The 17,888-nt window shown below is 59.7% G+C and overlaps 2 protein-coding genes and 2 non-coding genes across 4 annotated transcripts; 2 read left to right on the top strand and 2 right to left on the bottom strand.

The window, feature by feature from the left end:
- The first annotated feature begins 4,916 nt into the window (after positions 1-4,916).
- On the top strand, positions 4,917-8,257 carry GAMT (guanidinoacetate N-methyltransferase). Its single transcript, XM_060007290.1, has 6 exons — positions 4,917-5,174; positions 6,201-6,346; positions 6,557-6,620; positions 6,908-6,975; positions 7,164-7,274; positions 7,832-8,257. Exons 1-6 carry the CDS (start codon positions 4,994-4,996, stop codon positions 7,970-7,972), a joined length of 711 nt encoding a protein of 236 aa, XP_059863273.1. The 5' UTR covers positions 4,917-4,993; the 3' UTR covers positions 7,973-8,257.
- Positions 8,258-8,836: 579 nt separating this feature from the next.
- On the bottom strand, positions 8,837-15,500 carry NDUFS7 (NADH:ubiquinone oxidoreductase core subunit S7). Its single transcript, XM_060007291.1, has 8 exons — positions 15,163-15,500; positions 13,450-13,483; positions 12,701-12,769; positions 12,064-12,181; positions 10,592-10,771; positions 10,445-10,491; positions 9,551-9,639; positions 8,837-9,006 (listed from the first exon to the last, which is right to left on the bottom strand). Exons 1-8 carry the CDS (start codon positions 15,176-15,178, stop codon positions 8,909-8,911), a joined length of 651 nt encoding a protein of 216 aa, XP_059863274.1. The 5' UTR covers positions 15,179-15,500; the 3' UTR covers positions 8,837-8,908.
- TRNAN-GUU (transfer RNA asparagine (anticodon GUU)) lies at positions 15,437-15,510 on the bottom strand. The gene has a single exon. It is a non-coding gene; the product is annotated as a tRNA-Asn (tRNA).
- A 132-nt stretch (positions 15,511-15,642) lies between these two features.
- On the top strand, positions 15,643-15,715 carry TRNAF-GAA (transfer RNA phenylalanine (anticodon GAA)). Its single transcript has one exon. It is a non-coding gene; the product is annotated as a tRNA-Phe (tRNA).
- The last annotated feature ends 2,173 nt before the right edge of the window (positions 15,716-17,888 follow it).

Here is a 17,888-nt window from a genome sequence, read left to right as displayed (position 1 = left end):
GAAAGCAGTAACACTTGCGGGGGGTGGGGGGGCTGGCTCCCCACTGGGGGGGGCGGGGGAGCACGGCCCAAGTGCTCAGTCAGACAGACACGCCCTAGGTTGCTCACACTTCACTATTAGAAGAGCAGAAAATTGGAAGCAACCCCCATGTCCATCCACTGGTGACAGGATAAATAAACCACGAAGGGCGTGAATGACATGCACAGGATGTGGTCAAATGAAGGAAGGCAGACACAAACTGTTAAAAAGAAAATACTTTTAGGGCTTCCTGGTGGCGCAGTGGTTGAGAGTCCGCCTGCCGATGCAGGGTACACGGGTTCGTGCCCCAAGTCCGGAAAGATCCCACATGCCGCGGAGCGGCTGGGCCCGTGAGCCATGGCCGCTGAGCCTGCGCGTCTGGAGCCTGTGCTCCGCAACGGGAGAGGCCACAACAGTGAGAGGCCCGCGTACCGCAAAAAAGAAAGAAAGAAAGAAAGAAAATACTTTCAAAAATACAGACACCTACCAGGGCTAAAACAACAAGCAGCTATGTACCTGCCACTGAAACGAACACATGTTATTAGCGTTTTTGTCACGTTTGCTTCAGATCTTTTTAAAAAAATGAACTTGACGGTTTGCTTTTCCCTCCTCCCCGTTCACTTCCTTCCTCCCACCCCAGGGCAAACGGTGGGACAAAAACGGGTATGTGCACACTTTCCTGAATTTACTCCTAACGTGGGTTCAGGCATACCCAATACACAGAATATAGTTTTGGCTCTTTTTTTCATTGTGGTAAAATACACGTAACATACAAGTTATCGTATCCCTTTATAAATGCACAGCTTGGTGGCATTAAGCACATTCACATTGCTGTGCAACCATCCCCACCATCATCTCCAGAACTTTCTCATCTTCCCAAACTGAAACTTGGGAAGTTTCAGTTTGACTCCCCAGCCCCTCCCCCAGCCCCTGGCCCCCACCATCTACTTCCTGCCTCTGTGGATGTGACTCCTCCAGGGACCCCCTGTGAGTGGAATCAGACAGTATTTGTCATTTTTCATCTAGTTGATTTCACTGAGCATTGTGTTCTCAAGGTCCATGCACGTTGTAGCGAGTATCAGTGCTTCACCCCTTTTCATGGCTGAGTGATGGTCCCCTGCGTGGAGGGGCCACATAGCGTTTATTCATCATCTGTTGATAGACACTTTGGTTGTTTCTACCCTTTGACTATTGTGCATAATACTGCTAAGAACGTGGATGTACAAATAAATGCCCATTTGGTCCCTTTTACTTTAAAACATAACTACATGTAACACTGTATACACAGAAAACATACAGCTATGTGGACATTGCCTGGTAGAGGGGAGACCTGGGCAGAGGGTAGGGATCATGGGGACCTTGTTCTGTCATTGCTGCCATGTGACTTGTAATTATGTCATGTACTTATTACTTATTCTTGTCCATCCTCCCAGTAGGCTATGAGCTCCAGAGGAGTCAGGGCTGGGCCCCCTGAGGTGAGGAATTCAGTATGTGCTGAATAAATGGGTGACTTTCACTTCCCAGGAAAGAGCTGCGGGCTGCTCTGTAAGGGGGGCTGACAAGCTTTCTGCTCAGGGCCACACAGTAAATATGTTTGGCTTTGCCAGCCTTCAGGTCTCTGTGGCAATGACTCTGTGCTGTTGTAAATTGGAAAGTGCCAGAGTCCATATGTAAACAAGTGGTCCTGACTATAAACTTTATTTACAGACATGCCAGTGTGACTGTTGTATAATTTTCACGTGTCTGGAAATAGTCTTTTGATTTTTTTCAACCATTTAAAAATGTAAAAAGCAGGACTTCCCTGGTGGCCCAGTGGTTAAGACTTCCTGCTTCCCCTGCAGGAGACATGGGTTCAATCCCTGGTCAGGGAACTAAGATCCCACAAGCCTCGCAGCATGGCCAATAAATAAATAAATAAATAAAAATGTAAAAAACATTCTTAGCTCACAGGCTGTATCAAAACCACAGAAGGGGGCTTCCCTGGTGGCGCGGTGGTTGAGAGTCCGCCTGCCGATGCAGGGGACACGGGTTCGTGTCCCGGTCCAGGAAGATCCCACATGCCGTGGAGCGGCTGGGCCCGTGAGCCATGGCCGCTGAGCCTGCGCGTCCGGAGCCTCTGCTCCGCACCGGGAGAGGCCACAACACTGAGAGGCCCGTGTACCGAAAAAAAAAAACAAAAAAAAAAACACAGAAGGGGGATGTGACCTGCAGGCCAGAGTTTGCCAACTCTATAATGTTAGAATGTTTTGATCAACTGTGTCCCTTTTCTAATCAGAAAATAAATATTTTCCTTCTTTTAAAACATCTTTTAAGACTGTGGTCTGGAGTCAGGCACACCCCTGTTCCCATCCCCTCTGCCACCGATTTGCTGTGTGTCCTTGAGAAAGCCACCTTCCCTCTCTGAGTCCGGGTCTGCAAACTGCAGATAACAGCAGCACACGCACGCTAGACTCTCTTGAGAAAAGTGGACACAATGAATGACCACGTGTCGGTAATTCATTTGAAGACATCAGCTGGGCAAGAGTGGTCACTCCATTGAGAGAAGAGGACCCCAGTCAAGGCTGGAACAGAGACCCCTTGGCTGAGTCGCCAGCCAGATTGTGCCATGCCATCAGCCACTCTTGGAGATAGAGTCCAGGCTGCATGTAGGTGACCACTGGGAGGTGGCAGCTTGGCCAGACATGGGCGGTTCCTTATTTCCTGGGCACCAAAGCTGCAGGAAAGGATCCCAGTTGACCACCGCCTCGGCTTCCTCTTAGTGTCTGTGTGGGCAGTAGCCTCTGAGACTGACCCCTACTTCTTGATATTCATAGCCTCCTGGGATTCCCTACCCTTGTGTACCTGGCTTCTAACCTGTAGGATAATACGGCCAGGGTGAGGGGATGTCCTTCTGTGATCAGATGGCAAACGGTCTGACTTCCGTCTTGCTAGAAGCAAGTTGTCACTTCAGGGAGCCCCACATGGCCAGGGACTGAATGGAGTCAACAGCCAGTGAACAAGCCTGGAAGCGGATGCCTTCCCCAGCTCTGGGCGACACCTTGACTGCAGCCTTGCCAGAGGTTGTGAAACACAGGACCCGGCTAGGCTAAGCTGCACCTGGATTCCTGACCCACGGAAAAATGATAAACATGTGTTGCTTTAAGTGGCTACATTTGGGGCAATTTGTTACATAGCAGTAGCTAATGAATACAGCCTGCCTTCTGTCTCCGGCCGGGCATTCCAGGGCATTGTTTGAGTTGGGTGCCAGTAGTGAGTGCCACCTGTTTACGTGGGTGGCCCAACGATACTGGCATAAGGATGCCTGCAAAGCCCCCGCCACAGTAACCAGGACAGCTGTAAGGAAACTAGACAACACAAATTCACATGGGCTCACGAATTCAGCGTGAGCCCAGCCCTGGTGCCTGGTGACATCTACTCATCCTGCCTCCGCCTGAGGGTCTCATGGAATCCGTGCTGTCCCATCCAGACCACATTAGACCCAATGTGCCCTCAGGAGTCATCAAGCATTTTCTGTGTGCCAGACGGGTCGGACAGACGATATAACCATGAAGAAATACCTTCCCTGAGCGAAATACCAAAGAGAGGTACTGAGAGATGAAACAGTTTCAAATGGGCCATAAGCAGCCTGGGGGGACCCGGGGGGCCTCCCAGAGGAGGTGTGGGCTCGGGCATGAAGCAGAAAGAGAAGGAGACCAGGCCAGGAGAGAGGGGAAGCTGTCCAGGCAGAGGGGAGAGCGTGTACAAAGGCCCAGGGGCAGCAGGGACACAGGAGCTCTGCAGGGAGTGGGAAGGGCCACGGGGAGGACTCTGGAGCCACGTTAAGGCTGTGAGCAGCCATCCAGAGGTGGACGCAGAAGGGCAGGGCTGCCTGGGTTCAAACTCTGTGACCTCAGCCTCTCGGGGCCTCAGTTTCCCCACGTGTTCACTGGGATGTGCAAAACACTTGGCCCAGATGGGGTGTTCCAGGCTCACAGCCGGTGGCCCCGTGTGCAGATAGATGGGAAGGGGAAGTCATGTTTCAGAACCTAGAGGAAACCCCAGCTTACCTTGGGGGCTGGTCTCAGCGTGGCCGGCAGAGGACAGAGCTGACCCCCAGGACTGCCCTGGGGCAAGGCTTTAAGGGTGGGCGCTGCAGGGCTGCCCCGCCTGCCGTCATGGGCTGGAGGGCCCGGGGACCGCTGGGGTGGGCATTTCAGTCCCAGCACTGGAGGCCCCTGTGCGCTAAGCCCCTCATCAGGCCCCGCCCCTGGGGTCTGAGGTGACCTGGGAGAGTGAGGTGAGCTCAGGAAAGGGGAGAGGCAGCCCCGCACAGGAGTCAGAGTGGGGTTCATCAGGGGTTCCCACACCCCACCCTCCCGGCCATGAGATTACCCGTTTTGCCTCTGGAGCCTCAGTTTCCCCACCTGTAAAATAAGGACGATAGAAGAAACCACTGCAGCGCCTCTGAAGATTAAGTGATTGTATTTATTTATTCTATTTATTTTGGCCGCGCCATGCAGCTTGTGGCATCTTAGATGCCGCACCCGCGTCCTGGGCGGTAAAAGCGCAGCGTCCTAACCACTGGACCGCCAGGGAATTCCCTAAGTGATTTTATATACTTAAGGCACTTCCAACCGTGTCTGGAAAATCCTTAGACCCTCACACCCCGGCAAGGAGGGGGCTATTGACGCGGTGGTGACAGACGAGGAAACCGAGGCAGGAAAGCGACTGGGTGAGGACTCCGAGGGCTCGCTGCTCTGGTGCCGAGTCCGCCCGCCAGGCGCTGGCGGCCCGGGAGGCGGGGGCGTCGCGGGGGTCCGGGAGTCAGTGGAGGCCGCCTTCCCCGCCGCGGCCGCTAGGGGCCGCGCGGGCCACTGGGCAGTGCAGTCGCGCCCCGCCCCCGCCCCGCCTCCCGTCCGCCCCCTGCCCAGAAGGCCCTGCAGGGACGCGGCCGTTCCCCTCCCCAGCTCCCGGGGCGCGCCGTCCAGCCCGCAGCATGAGCGCCCCCGCCGCGACCCCTATCTTCGCACCCGGAGAGAACTGCAGCCCCGCGTGGCGGGCGGCGCCCGCAGCTTACGACGCGTCGGACACGCACTTGCAGATCCTGGGCAAGCCGGTGATGGAGCGCTGGGAGACCCCGTACATGCACGCGCTGGCGGCCGCCGCCGCCTCCAGAGGTAGCCCCCGCCGGGCGCGCGGGGTCGACCGAGGCCGGGGCCGCTGGGACCCGGCGCCCGCCCGCTCTCCAGCGACGTGGCGGAACCTCTGCGCTCCTCTCTTTCCTCGCCTGGAAAACGGGGCCGCTCGCGAGGGCAGCGGGGTAGTCCTGGGGCGTTGCGGGCGCCCTGAGTTCCGGGAACCCTCTCTCCGGGGAGCACCGAGGCCCCGACCCCGGCAAGGGGTCGGGGTGGGCCGGGGGATGGGTTCTCAGCCGCGGAACTCAGCCGCCGGACCCCACCCGAGGTCGAGGACAGGGGAGTGGCGGCCTGGCGAGGTGCTGCCCAGGCCCACGTGGGTAATGCTCCTGCCCAGGAGTCGCGGGAGGCCCTGCCCTGGCTAAGAATAGCTCTGGTAACGCTGAGGCCTGGAGACAGCTGTCGGGGGTGGCCCTGCACCTGGTGTCAGAGCCCGCGGGGTGCCGAGGGCTCCCCACGACCCCCAGAGGCCGGGTGCACCAGCTCTGGGCCTGTGTTCCCATCTGGCAAATGGACACAGCCAGTGTCCCTGCATGGTTAGGGCGTTTCTCCCCTCCTCTTTGACCCAAAGGGGTTCGACCCCCGTTCCTCACTGTTCCAGGTCTGGGCCTTGAATCCTGGTCCTCCCTTGCCCTTACTTAGTAGACTTCATTGTTTGTTGTGGGGGGGGGCAGGGGACGCTGCCCAAATCAGGAGATAAGCGCCCTCAGTGCAAACAGCATGGGCCGGGGCTCAAAGTCCAGGGTCTGCCCTGCCCCGTGGGCCAGACCAGAAGCCGCTGTCCGTGGCCTCCCCGGCAGGCCACCCTCTCTGGCTACTGGCCCCGGGCCCACGCTGTTCCCTCTCAGGGCTGCTGTGTTCTGTCCCACCCCCCACCTTTGCTCTGCAACCTGTCGCTCCTAGTAGCAGTCGTTTCTCTCTGCCAAGGCCCCGCCCCCGCGCCCCCTCCTCCAGGTAGCCTCCCCAGCCCCACCCAGTGTGTAAGGCGTGGGCTCTCTGTCTGCCCAGGGGGCCGGGTGTTGGAGGTGGGCTTTGGCATGGCCATCGCAGCTACGAAGGTGCAGGAGGCCCCCATCGACGAGCACTGGGTCATCGAGTGCAATGAGGGCGTCTTCCAGCGGCTCCAGGACTGGGCCCCGCGGCAGCCACACAAGGTGCCCGCCTCTGCCCGAGGTCCCGCTCCTCACGCTCCTTAGGGGGAAGACCCTGCCCACGGAGTGGGCTGGGGACCTGGGGTGGCCGCAGACTTGGGGGAGGTGGTCTTCTCTCTTGGGAGTTCCTCTGCCCCCTCCCTTGCAACAGGTGGAGAAGTCTTGGGCCCCCTTTGACCCTCAGCCTTATCTTTCTTTCTCCCCTGCACCAAGGTGGTTCCCTTGAAAGGCCTGTGGGAGGAGGTGGCACCCACCCTGCCAGACAGTCACTTCGATGGTGAGGGGCTCTGGGCACTGGGTGGGGGGCCTCTGCCTGGTTTGCCAGCCCCTCCTTTGCCTGCTTCTGAGGCACACATGCCTTGATGTGTCACTGGGGTGGCAGAGCCCGGGGGGCAGGCACAGACACACATACAGGAGCCTGGCACTCAGGTGCGTGGACATCTCAAGAACGACCGGATGGGACACAATTCGTAGGGGCAGCTGCAGCATAGCGAACTCTGGGTTCCCAGCCGCCTCAACTTGCAGCCAGGGTCCTGACCACGTGGCTTCTGTCCTCCCGAGCAGGGATCCTGTACGACACGTACCCGCTGTCTGAGGAGACCTGGCACACGCACCAGTTCAACTTCATTCGGGTAGGATCGCTTGCGGTGGGACGGGGTCTGCCAGCCCTAAGGTGGGGGTCAGCCCAGTGGGTGCGCCTGCTGTCCCCACAGGAGGCACCTCTCCTTCCGGCGTTCGTCTGGCCTGGCGGGAGGCCCGCTGGGAACGCCTCTGCCCATCCCCACCCCCTCCTGACCACTGTCCCCCCAACCCCGGCCAGGACCATGCCTTCCGCCTGCTGAAGCCAGGGGGCATCCTTACCTACTGCAACCTCACCTCCTGGGGGAAGCTGATGAAGTCCAAGTACTCGGACATCACCACCATGTTCGAGGTACTGCAGCCTGGGCACTCCCTGCCCCGCCCCACACCCCACCCCTGGCAGCGACTTTGGGTGGGGAGGCAGATGGGGTCACCTGAGACCTGGGGAGGGCCCCTTGCCTCTGGCCCTGGGGGCTCATCTCTTGGGTGGACTCTGAGCCTCCACTTGTAAGTCAGGAGAGGTTTCTCCCTAGCTCAAGGACCTTAGATGGCTCCCAAGTGCCCTCAGGATACAGGGATTCAGCCCAAGGTCCCCAGCGGCATCCCCTTACTCTGCCCTTATCCACTCAGGGTGTATCTTTATGGGTCTAGCCACCCCTTGTCTTGGGCCTTTGCCCACTCGGTTCCCTCTGCCTGCGAGGACGTGTGGGTGAGCAGCCTGGTGATACCCCATGACAGCCAGGAAGCTGTGTGTGGACACCTGGAGATTCCCACCCAGACCTGGGCTCCAGCATTTTCTTAGCAGCCCCGCCCTGCCCCCAAGGGCCTTGGCACTTGTAGGGGTGGCTGGCAGGGTGCCTCCTGAGGCCCCAGGGCCCTGGAGGTGACTCGGCACCTCCCTCTGGCCAGGAGACACAGGTGCCAGCCCTGCTGGAAGCAGGCTTCCGGCCGGAGAACATCCACACACAGGTCATGGAGCTGGTCCCACCGGCCGACTGCCGCTATTACGCCTTCCCGCAGATGATCACGCCCCTGGTCACCAAGCACTGAGCCCACTGGGCCCACCGGCTCAGCTGCCCACGCCACCCTGGGGGCTCTGGGCTTCAGGAACCCCTAACCCCCAAGACCCCTACTGAGCGCCTTCGTGGCCGGGAGTGCAGGCTCTGGCCCCTCAGCCCTGGTCCAGACCCACACCAGCCACATGACATCAACAAGCTTCCCTAACCTTCTCTGCAAGGGGACGGCCACTACCTTCCTACCATGGTCCTGAGAATGAAATAAACACTAACACTAGGTTTAGCCAATCAGCACGAGGACACAAACGTGTGCTTGCTTTACTCTTCCTGCCCCTCCAGAAAAGAGTGAAAGGAAAGAAACCTGTTAAATTGACCACCACCGAGGCAGTGGCTCTACCACTCCAAAGTTTCTGATCCTGCCTCTGAGCCCCCCGCTGTGCCCCCTGAAGACATTGCCAATTAGTCACCCATGGCCCCTCCCTCCCGCCCGCCCTCTGGTGGGCAGCTGGGGTCCCCAGAGGAGGTGGAACTAGGTCAGGACCTCATAGCAGGTGGCAGCCCCAAGGCCCAGACCCTCTGGTCCCACCCAGTCAGGCTGCACCACGATGCCTCGCTCTGAGTCGACGCCCCTCCAGCCCCGGCACAGGGACACCATGGATCTGTCTGCCCTGGACCCTGGTGCCCAGCTGGTCGCCGCGGTGTCGTCTGCTTCACCCCGACCCGCTCTTGGACGTGTCCACTCCCCTCCTTCGTGGGTGGGGCCTCCCACTGGGCCACGCTGGGCCCGGCTGTCCACTCCAGGGGCCTCGGCATCTCCATGCACAAGAGACAGGCCTGACCCCGCCCACCTCCCAGGCCCCCACCCCGGCCCCCACACCACGTGGAGCAGGGCAGCCAGGCGGATTTATGGGCTTTATTGACCGCCTCTGGGGGAACGGCGCAGACGCCGCAGGGCGGCCAGGCAGCGGCACTACCTGCGGTACCAGATCTGGAGCCTCTTCTCGCGCTTGATCTTCTTCTGCAGCTGCAGGATGCCATAGAGCAGGGCCTCGGCTGTGGGCGGGCAGCCTGGGGGGCGGGTGGCACCTCAGTCTTCCTGCCCTTCCCCCTCCCCTCCGCTCTGCTCCAGGTGGGGGCAACCAGGCCACTTCCCAGGATGGGGAGGGGCAAGACAGGGCTCTGCACCAAGAGAGCTGGGGGGCTTGGCCCATCACGGGAAAGGAGCCAGAGAGGGGCAGGGTGGGCAGCTGCTGATCCCAGGGCCGACCTCCCAGCCAGGATGAGGGAGGCCTGGGCTACCCCTCCCAGGCCGAGCTGCCCTGGCCCTGGCCCTCCCGCCACGTGACCCGGCTCGGTACCCGGGAGGACAATGTGGGCTGCCTGCCAACCCCCAGGCCACGCCAGCGTCCGGTGAGGACCCTTGGAAAGGAATGGGGGCAGACTCTTCAGACTGGGAGACCCTCCAGAGACAGCGAGGGGGAAAGGCTGCGGTGTCACTCTTATTCTTGGACCCAAATCTGCTTATTCTTAAAAGGGGGCAAGCTGTCTCAGTGGGGCTGTGGGGGTTCTGTGAATCGGGTGAGGGCCGCGTGGACGCCACCTGGGGGCTCACCTGGGACGTAGATGTCCACGGGCACAATACGGTCGCAGCCTCGCACCACAGAGTAGGAGTAGTGGTAGTAGCCACCTCCGTTGGCGCAGCTGGTGGGGAGGGGAGCGCCAGCCGTGAGAGTCTCTCCAGCGACCCCGGCCTCCATCCCTCCTCACAGCCCCCAACCCGCACCCCCTTCCAACCTCAAGCAGGTGCCAGGCGGTCAGGAAAAGGGCAAGACTGGGACACAAGTCACAGGAAAGACAGCGGCCACCTGAGACCTTCCGTGGGACCGGGTAGGACAGAAACAAACGGTGGGACTATGAACAGATGACCCTCAGTGAGAGAAGCCAGATGTGAAAGGACACAGCGTGTGATTCCATTGATGGGAAACGTCCAGAACAGGCCAGTCCACAGACAGAGAGTGGGTTCCTGGTTGTCAGGGGCTGGGGGAGGGGGTGGGGAGTGACTGCTGATGGGGACAGGGCTTCTACTGGGGTGATGGAATGCTCTGGAATTAGATAGAGGTGATGCTTACACAACACTAAGAATGCATTAAAATCCACAAAATTGTACGTTTTGAAAGGGTGAACTTTGTAGTATGTGAATTCTGCCTCAACCAAAAAAGTCAGGTGACTAAATGGCTTTTAATGATATGGAGAAATGAGGTGCTGGCTAGACGGTGAGGAGGCTGCAACGCCCCCCCGAGCAGGACGTCCTTCCTGTGGTCATAACACAGAGAAACAGAATGAAACTGGACAGGCTGTTGGGGCGGGGGAGCGACTGTAACAGGACAGAAGGGGACGTCCTGGACAACCCCGATCAGAAAGCAGCACAGAAACGAGACTGGAAGAGACAAGCCAGCGTGTCACCGGCGTGTCTGCTGCTGGAGCCCCCGCCCCGCCGGGCACTCACCTCCCCATAGACACGACGTAGCGAGGCTCTGGCATCTGGTCATAGACCTGGAAGAGACAGGGGTCTGCGTGCAGCTCAAGCCTGGGCGGGGGGGGGGGGGGGGGGTTGGGGGAGGGGGAGGGGAGGGGGCATGATGGTGAGGCCCACCTTGCGGAGCGCGGGGGCCATCTTGTTGGTGAGCGTCCCAGCCACGATCATCACGTCGGACTGGCGGGGGCTGGCGCGGAAGACCACGCCGAAGCGGTCCATGTCGTAGCGGGGCGCTGCCATATGCATCATCTCCACGGCGCAGCAGGCCAGGCCAAAGGTCATGGGCCACAGGGAGCTCTGCAGGGCGGGGCAGTCAGCCCGTAAGTGGACGAGTGGCCCACTGTGTTTAAAGAAATTGGACGATTTCACACAGAAAAATCTGTTTCTAGCCTTTTCTGGGCCCTGCCCACAGCAACCATGTGACCTCCAGACCCCGAAGGCCGCCCTGGACACTGGTCATCGGCCTGAGCCTGATGCCCCAGCCCAGGACTATGTGACAGGAGGGCCAATTGAGTTAGGCCCATGGGTCTACACTTCCCAGCAGCCACATTACCAAAAGGTAAAACAGACAAAAATAAAACCAAGTACAATTAGCTTTAATAATATAGTCCACATAACCCAGCATATCCTAAATCCCGGCCTCCAACATGGGCACTTGCTGCTCTGAGTGCCCAGTGGCCACACACGGCACAGGTCTAGACCCCGGGGCTCAGCACCCTGGAGGGTCTTGTTCCCAACACCGCCTGGACTCAAAGTGCCAATTCCTCCAGGAAGCCCTCCTGGTTGCCCTCTGACTTCTCTCCATCCTTTGGTGCCCGATATCACCCCTGCCCCCACCTACAAGCTGTTCTCCACCAGAGCTTTCTCTGCTTGTCTGTGTCCAGTCTGGGATCTGGCCAAGGTCCCTGCTGCCCTGTGGATGTCCTAATTCAGGTGACAGGGCTCGGGTCACACAGCAGGCAAGGGCTGCCCAACACGGCAGGGCCATGACTCCACAGCACACGACCATCGCCGCCCTGGAGCTGTGGGCCTGGAGGGACACTCGCTGTGGACTCGCTGGTCACACACAGACACCAGGACAGCACCAGCCCGCCCGTCAATGGGGGATTGTTACCCAGCTGGGCGCCCCGAGAGCACTGAAAGGAACCACTGTCCTGGGACAGAGGACACATGTCCGGGGGGAGACACGGACAAGCACGTGAGCAAGCAGACTGTCCCACGGCGAACGTGGGGGTGGGGTGGGGGATTAGGATATTTGCTGAGAAGGAGCTACTGTTTCCATCGTGTATTTCCAGTTAAAAACATGGGTTTTACGTTAAGAGAGAAAAGAGAGGAATGAACAGAAAATGGAAGGAGAAGAACAGGAAGGAGGTGGCTCATCTTCTCTGGGGACCGATGCGGGGGGCAGGGAGCACCGAGGGAAGTCAGGCCAGGAACTGCTGGGGGCAGGGCAGGGGTCCTGAGACAGAATCAAAGCCACAGGTCCCCACACGGAGGGGCCCTGGGGGAGTCCGGCCCACTCCATAGCCATGGGAGTGTGGCTGAGCAGCCAGAGGGGGCCCCACGGACGCAGACGAGGAGGGGCTCACCCGGCGGGCCCAGTTGATGAGGTCGTCCAGCTTGGCCACCACATACTCGCCCCGGCTGCTGGGAAGGGCGGCGGATTTGGGGACCACGGCTCCGGCCTGGGACACGGCGGGGTGGGTGCTGGGCACGGGACACAAAGCAAGGGGAGGCATCAGCCAGGCAGGTATCCTGGCCGGGCCCAGCCCACAGCAGCCTCTCCGAGGGCAGGACAAAGCCGTGGTCACGGCGGGTCCCCAGAGCAGCACTGGGAGTAGCCGTGAGGCCAGGTCTGCAGCATCCCTGCGCCCGGGCCTGGGGCAGGACATGCCTGCTCAACAACGGAGTGAAAGATGGTGTGGACGGGCCTCCACCGCCTCACTGAGGCCCAGCAGGACCCTGTCCTCTCGGGGACTGTCTCCCCATCTGGAAAACAGGCTCGGCCGACACACTCTTTAGCGAGAGCCCTCCTGGTCTGGAGTTGTGCAGCCATTGGCCTGCGCGCACAGGAGCGGGCTGGGCAGAACTCTGAGGGCAGGGACCCCCTCACATACCCCGCTGGGTGGTGGGAGTGCCCCGGAGTTGCCACAGGCTGCTGCTGTGCTGGGGTGGGGGGATGTGGAGACTTCAGGGTGTGTGGGCTCCCGGGAAGGCCGACCTCACCTGCTCGGGCTGTCAGCAGCCAAGCTGGGATGGACCCCGCGCACCTGCAGAGCTGCGCCCACGCCAGAGCTGCGGGGAGACAGACTGCCCATGACTAGCAGCCCAGGGCGCCCCAACACGCTGTGACAGGGTTACCCCGGGGCCAGGATGGGGAAACTGACCAGGGGGTCTAACCCAGCCCACTGCCGGCTTTTGTAAATAAAGTTTTATTGACACATAACCACACCTATTCACTTCCTTGGTGTCTGGGACTGTTTTTACAGAGGCAGAGCCAAAAACGTTTACCATTTGGCCCTTTAAGGAAAAAAAAAAATCTGCTGATCCCTGGTCTAGAGAGTGCCTGGTTTTCATTTGATACTTCCCTCATTCTCCCCGTCTTCCCTTTGCTTTGCAGCGAGTGTGTATTTTATCTGTAGGAAAAAGGCCGTATCAAAACAAACTCAGCCCAAATCTGAGGGCCTGGCAGCCACCTGCCTTCCTGCCCCAAGGAGGCCTACACGGGGCTGCCATCAGAGCAAACGTGCTGAATGCCTTTCGTGCGCCAGGTAGCGACTGGGCTCTGAGGGTACTAGGGCAGGCAGACGTGGGGCTGGATGCCAGGCGGCCCCTGGCCTGGTGCTGATGGAGGGCCCGCCCGGATCTGAGGCCCCCTGACAGCCCCCTCTGAGCCCCTCCCTGCCAGGGCCTCACTGCGGGGTGTCAGGATCAGAGATGCAGACACACAGGCAGGCAGGCAGGCAGGCACTCACCGAAGAGCAAGGATCCCACGGAGCAGGCCAGGAGCTGCAGAAAGAACCACAGGGTGGGGGCAGTGAGTTGTGGCAGCACCAGAGGCCACGAACAGCCCAGACGGTCCAGCCTCCAGGTGTTTGCCCATCAGGCCCCCCACGTGGTGCACCCGCCCTCTCACCCTCAGTCTATCTACATTCCATTTAACAATTGATAAAGAGCAATCTTTCAGGGGAATTCCCTGGTGGTCCGGTGGTTAGGACTCCACGCTTCCACTGCAGGGGGCCCGGGTTCGATCCCTGGTCGGGGAGCTAAGATCCCGCAAACCGCAAGGTGTAGCCAAAAAAAAAAACCAGTGATCTTTCAGAATGTGAACCAGACAGTGTCATTCCCCTGCTTCCAACCCCACACTCCACGTCAGAGCCACCTTCCCTTTCCTCAGGAATGTCAGTGTCCCTCCTGTCTCAGAGCCTTTGCACTTGCTGTCCCCTCTGCCTGGAGCACCACTCTCGTGGGGCAGCTTTCAGCTCAAATGCCTGGGTCTACACTAGCTCCGCAGGCCCTCTAGATCCTGTCACTCTGTTCTAACTCTATCCACATGTCCTCCTGTGGCGCCTGCCTCCCCCTGATGCTAGGGCTTCCCTGGGTTCCCCAGTGTCTGTCTCGGCCTTGGCTCAGCCTGACAGGCTGTCAACAAACCCATAGACATCAGCGAGGCTCCAAGCCCTGGGCTGGGAGTTCCGGGGTTTCAGAGGCTGGGCAAGGAGTCCAGGCCAACGGCCCAGCCCCGGACTCTTGTGCAAGCTGTTCCTCTCTGAGCCTCAGCTCCCCCATCTGAAAATGTAGGGCTTTGGGTAATCTCACAGCACAGTAAATGCCCTTCACCTCCAAGGTGAGGGGATTCCAGCCTCTGGACCAGACATTCTTAGCAAGGGGCCGCTGGTGAGGATTCAGCAGACCAGTGAGCTTGCACGGGAAAGAAAAATACCCTCTCTATTGTCACCAACGTCTTACTGAAAATTGGCCTTTCCTTAAAATCTGAGTATAGCCAAAACCACACCAGTATTAGCGAGACCTAGGCTTTTCAACAACAGAAATGACAGTGGTTTCCTAACCCCGACATAGAGGCTGCAGCCAACCCTGTGTAAAGGAACGTGTCCACTTCTCACTCCTTCAAAGTCACAGCAGTAGGCAGATCTGCCACTAAACCTCGGCTTTCCAGGCATGAATAATGAAGCACCCGGGCTGCGAACTGACCCCCGGTTCCCAGACAGAATCCTGGCAACTGTCAGTATAACCGCTTTTCTTTGCAACCCTGTGAATCCATCCTATGCGTTTAATCGCTAATCGGAGGAAAGGTCCGCGGAGCAGCCGGGGTTTGGACGCCTTCTCTGCGGGTGACCGTCCCCTTCCCGGGGTGGCAGGGTGCCCCGGGGTCGCGTCCCTGCCCGGACAGGCCGCGTGACCACCAGCGGTTCCAGCCGCTCTCTGAGCCTCAGTTTCCTCGGATGTCGGGGCTGCTGCCCCCTCGCCGCCTCCTCCCGGAAACTTCAAGGGCAGCATCCCGGGCCGAGCCTGGGTCCCTCCGGCTCCCGCCCCGGCCCCCTCCGAGGCTGGGAGTCTGCGTCGCCCTCGGCATCCGCTTCCCCATGCGGCCGGGCGGAAAGGCGCCCGGAGCGACCCAAGCCCCGACCCCGCCCCCGCCCTCGGCCCCGCCGCCCCGACCTGCTCACCCGCCAGCGCCGCCATCTTGGCCTCGGCCTTCAGACAACCTCTATGGTCCGTCCTCTTCAGAGCTCCGGGTCCCCGGGGCCGTCGCCCAAAGTGCCTCGGCTCGTGCTCGGAAACCGGAACTCGGGCGGGGACGTTCCGCCTCTGTGGAACCCCCAGCACCGCGCGCCGCCGGACGCCCCACGCGGGATAGAAGGATACGGAAGTGCGCGGGGAGGGTCGTGGCAAAAGAAGGCGTCCCCTCTCTTCTTAGCCGGGGAAGGAAAAGCGAAAGCACGTCCCTGGGTGGGCTCGAACCACCAACCTTTCGGTTAACAGCCGAACGCGCTAACCGATTGCGCCACAGAGACGGTGCTAAGGCCTGCTTCCAGGCGCCACCCTACGAGGCATGCGCGGCCCGCAGGGGCGGCCCGAGCTGCGCCTTCACGCAAGCGGCTCAGCGTGGGGCGGAGTCGGGGGTGGGGGCAACCCCCTGCTGCGCAGCCGAAATAGCTCAGTTGGGAGAGCGTTAGACTGAAGATCTAAAGGTCCCTGGTTCGATCCCGGGTTTCGGCAGACGTTTTGGTGCCCCCAGCGAACAGCGTTCTGTTTTGCTCCAAGCTGATCCAGCTTCTCCCAGCACTTTTACCCAGAATGTGTCGGTTTTGACCTTTCCTCCCCAGAATACTCTCCATTCTTCAGATGAGGAGCTGGGCTGCTGGCTCATGCCAATGCGGGAGGGCTTAGAACAAGGCCTCATCCCCATCCACCCCGGTCCACCCCCAAAACTATGATCCCAGCCCGAATGACCCCCTTCCCCACTCCCATTTACAATATTTTTTAAGTGGCAGGATCAGAACGAATGTAATTGTCAAAAGAAACACTACTGAATACCAAAAGGGAGTTTGCAGAGACACCTTCTGCTCGGATGTCGTTTAACTGTGACAGTCCTGCTGGGTGCCTATTCTGCCCATTTTACAATACATATGGGGAAACTGAGGTTCCCCCGTTCCCAACGGGGGAACGCAGGTGAGGAGCAGGGCTGGCTCCTGGCGAGGGAGGACCACCCCAGGTGTGTCCTGGAGCCCGACTGCGCGGTCCCGGGAAGGGGAGGCGGGGCGCCGGTAGGTGTCACCATCCCGGTGGTGACACACAGGAGAAAAGAGAGGGGCTGGGCCGAGGGCTGGGTCTGTTGAGAATCCTACACCTCCTTGCCCTCAGTTCCCACAGCTGGCCAGGCTGTGGAGCTGGAATTTTTTAATTAAAATAAACCTTGTACTTCCAAATAGTTTGATTCAAAGAAAAGTTGCAAACCTAGTACCAGAGTTCGCTGTACTCATCACCCAGTCTCTCCTGCTGCTAACATTTTACACTGACGTTAACAATTCATGACCCAATGTATATACATCGCCAGCTCATGTCCAGGCATTATTCAGGCTCCTGTTTTCTCCTAACGTTCCTTGTCCTGTGAGCCAGGCACCTGGGAGCCGAGCCCCCAGCCTCGCTCGAGCCTTCAGACACCTGACTGCGACCTCCTGAGACCACAACCCAGTCAAGAGAGAATGTTGCTTCCAGCCGCCAGGGGCCGGTACACTGCTAAGGCAGGGATGGATAACTAATACAGGAGGGGCCATCGGCTGTCAGGGTGATGGATTGGATGGGGAGCGGGGGGTGGGGGGGTGGATAGGGGAGGTAAGAGCCTGCATCAAGAAACTGGGACTGTCAAGGGCAAGCCCTGAAACGGAGAAGCAGGTCTGACAGGGCAGGGAGTTAACAGAGGGTTCACCATAATTCCAGGAACACTGAGGGTGAGGGGGTGAGGGCAGATGGGTAGGTGGGGAGGAGGTGGGGGGGGGGGAGAGGAGGGGGAGCCAGGGCTGGAGGAGATGGGGAGCAGGACCTGGAAGGGACGGAGCAGGGGCAGGAGGATGGGGGGTGCAGGGGCTGAGAGGGGAGCCGGGACAGGAAAGCCTGGCCATAGAAGCCATGCATTGGGGGGAGGGCCACTGACCGCACTGCATAGACGTGCCTGTCTGATTTGAGATTCTGTGTGTGTGTGCATCCCTCGTCTTAATCAGCTTCCTAGATAAATGATAGACTTAAAGAGGTGCTCAAGTGAACACAAGGAAAACTCCCCCTTCCAGGAAGTGGTTTTGTTGATGCACTGCTCCTCACACCGGGGGGTCTGATCGTCCCCTCATGCCATCTGGGCTGGAACGAGAAAGGTACAGCGACTGTAGGACAAGCATCGCAGGGTCTGGGGTCAGGGGTCTGGCTGAAAAAGGTTCAGGAAGGGTGGCTGTGAGTGGTGGGAGGTGACCGGGGCAGGGGTGGACGCCTGGGGAGGGGACGGGACACAGTGGGGGAGCAGCGTGGCCGTGCAGAGGTGTGGGCTGCTGAGACGCCAGCTGGCCGGAGCCCAGACAGCTGAGGGGGGACACCGGGTGAGGGTGGGTGCAGGGAAGCTGGGGCTGTGGTGGACGGGGGTGCAGGAGGCCACGGGCCAGCCGGTGGGGGCCCTGGCTGCACCCCGTGTTGTGCTGGGTCTCTCTTCTTGATGCAGAAGCAGCCCAGTGCGCTGTCTTCCCGGGGGCCAGGGCCACCTCACTGCTCCTCCTGGAACATTCCTCACTTGGTCGGCTGGCTCTGCCTTCCTAACTACTACCCAGCGCCAATTTGGGGCATCAACAGACGCCCACCCAGCACTGCCTGCCCCAGTGGCCCTGGGACAAAGTTTCAAGACGAACAA

This window comes from Delphinus delphis, chromosome 3, assembly GCF_949987515.2.
Source record: "Delphinus delphis chromosome 3, mDelDel1.2, whole genome shotgun sequence".
Classification (NCBI taxonomy): domain Eukaryota; kingdom Metazoa; phylum Chordata; class Mammalia; order Artiodactyla; family Delphinidae; genus Delphinus; species Delphinus delphis.
This window is presented reverse-complemented; position numbering and strand designations above follow the sequence as displayed.

Coding starts and splice junctions, on each gene's coding strand:
- GAMT (XM_060007290.1), top strand. CDS start 4,994: ATGAGCGCCCCCGCCGCGACCCCTATCTTCGCACCCGGAGAGAACTGC. Junction 6,347..6,556: donor CCCCGCGGCAGCCACACAAG/GTGCCCGCCTCT, acceptor CCCTGCACCAAG/GTGGTTCCCTTGAAAGGCCT. Junction 7,275..7,831: donor ACATCACCACCATGTTCGAG/GTACTGCAGCCT, acceptor CCCTCTGGCCAG/GAGACACAGGTGCCAGCCCT.
- NDUFS7 (XM_060007291.1), bottom strand. Junction 12,182..12,700: donor GCTGCTGACAGCCCGAGCAG/GTGAGGTCGGCC, acceptor TCCCGTGCCCAG/CACCCACCCCGCCGTGTCCC. Junction 9,640..10,444: donor TACGTCGTGTCTATGGGGAG/GTGAGTGCCCGG, acceptor CCTCCCCACCAG/CTGCGCCAACGGAGGTGGCT.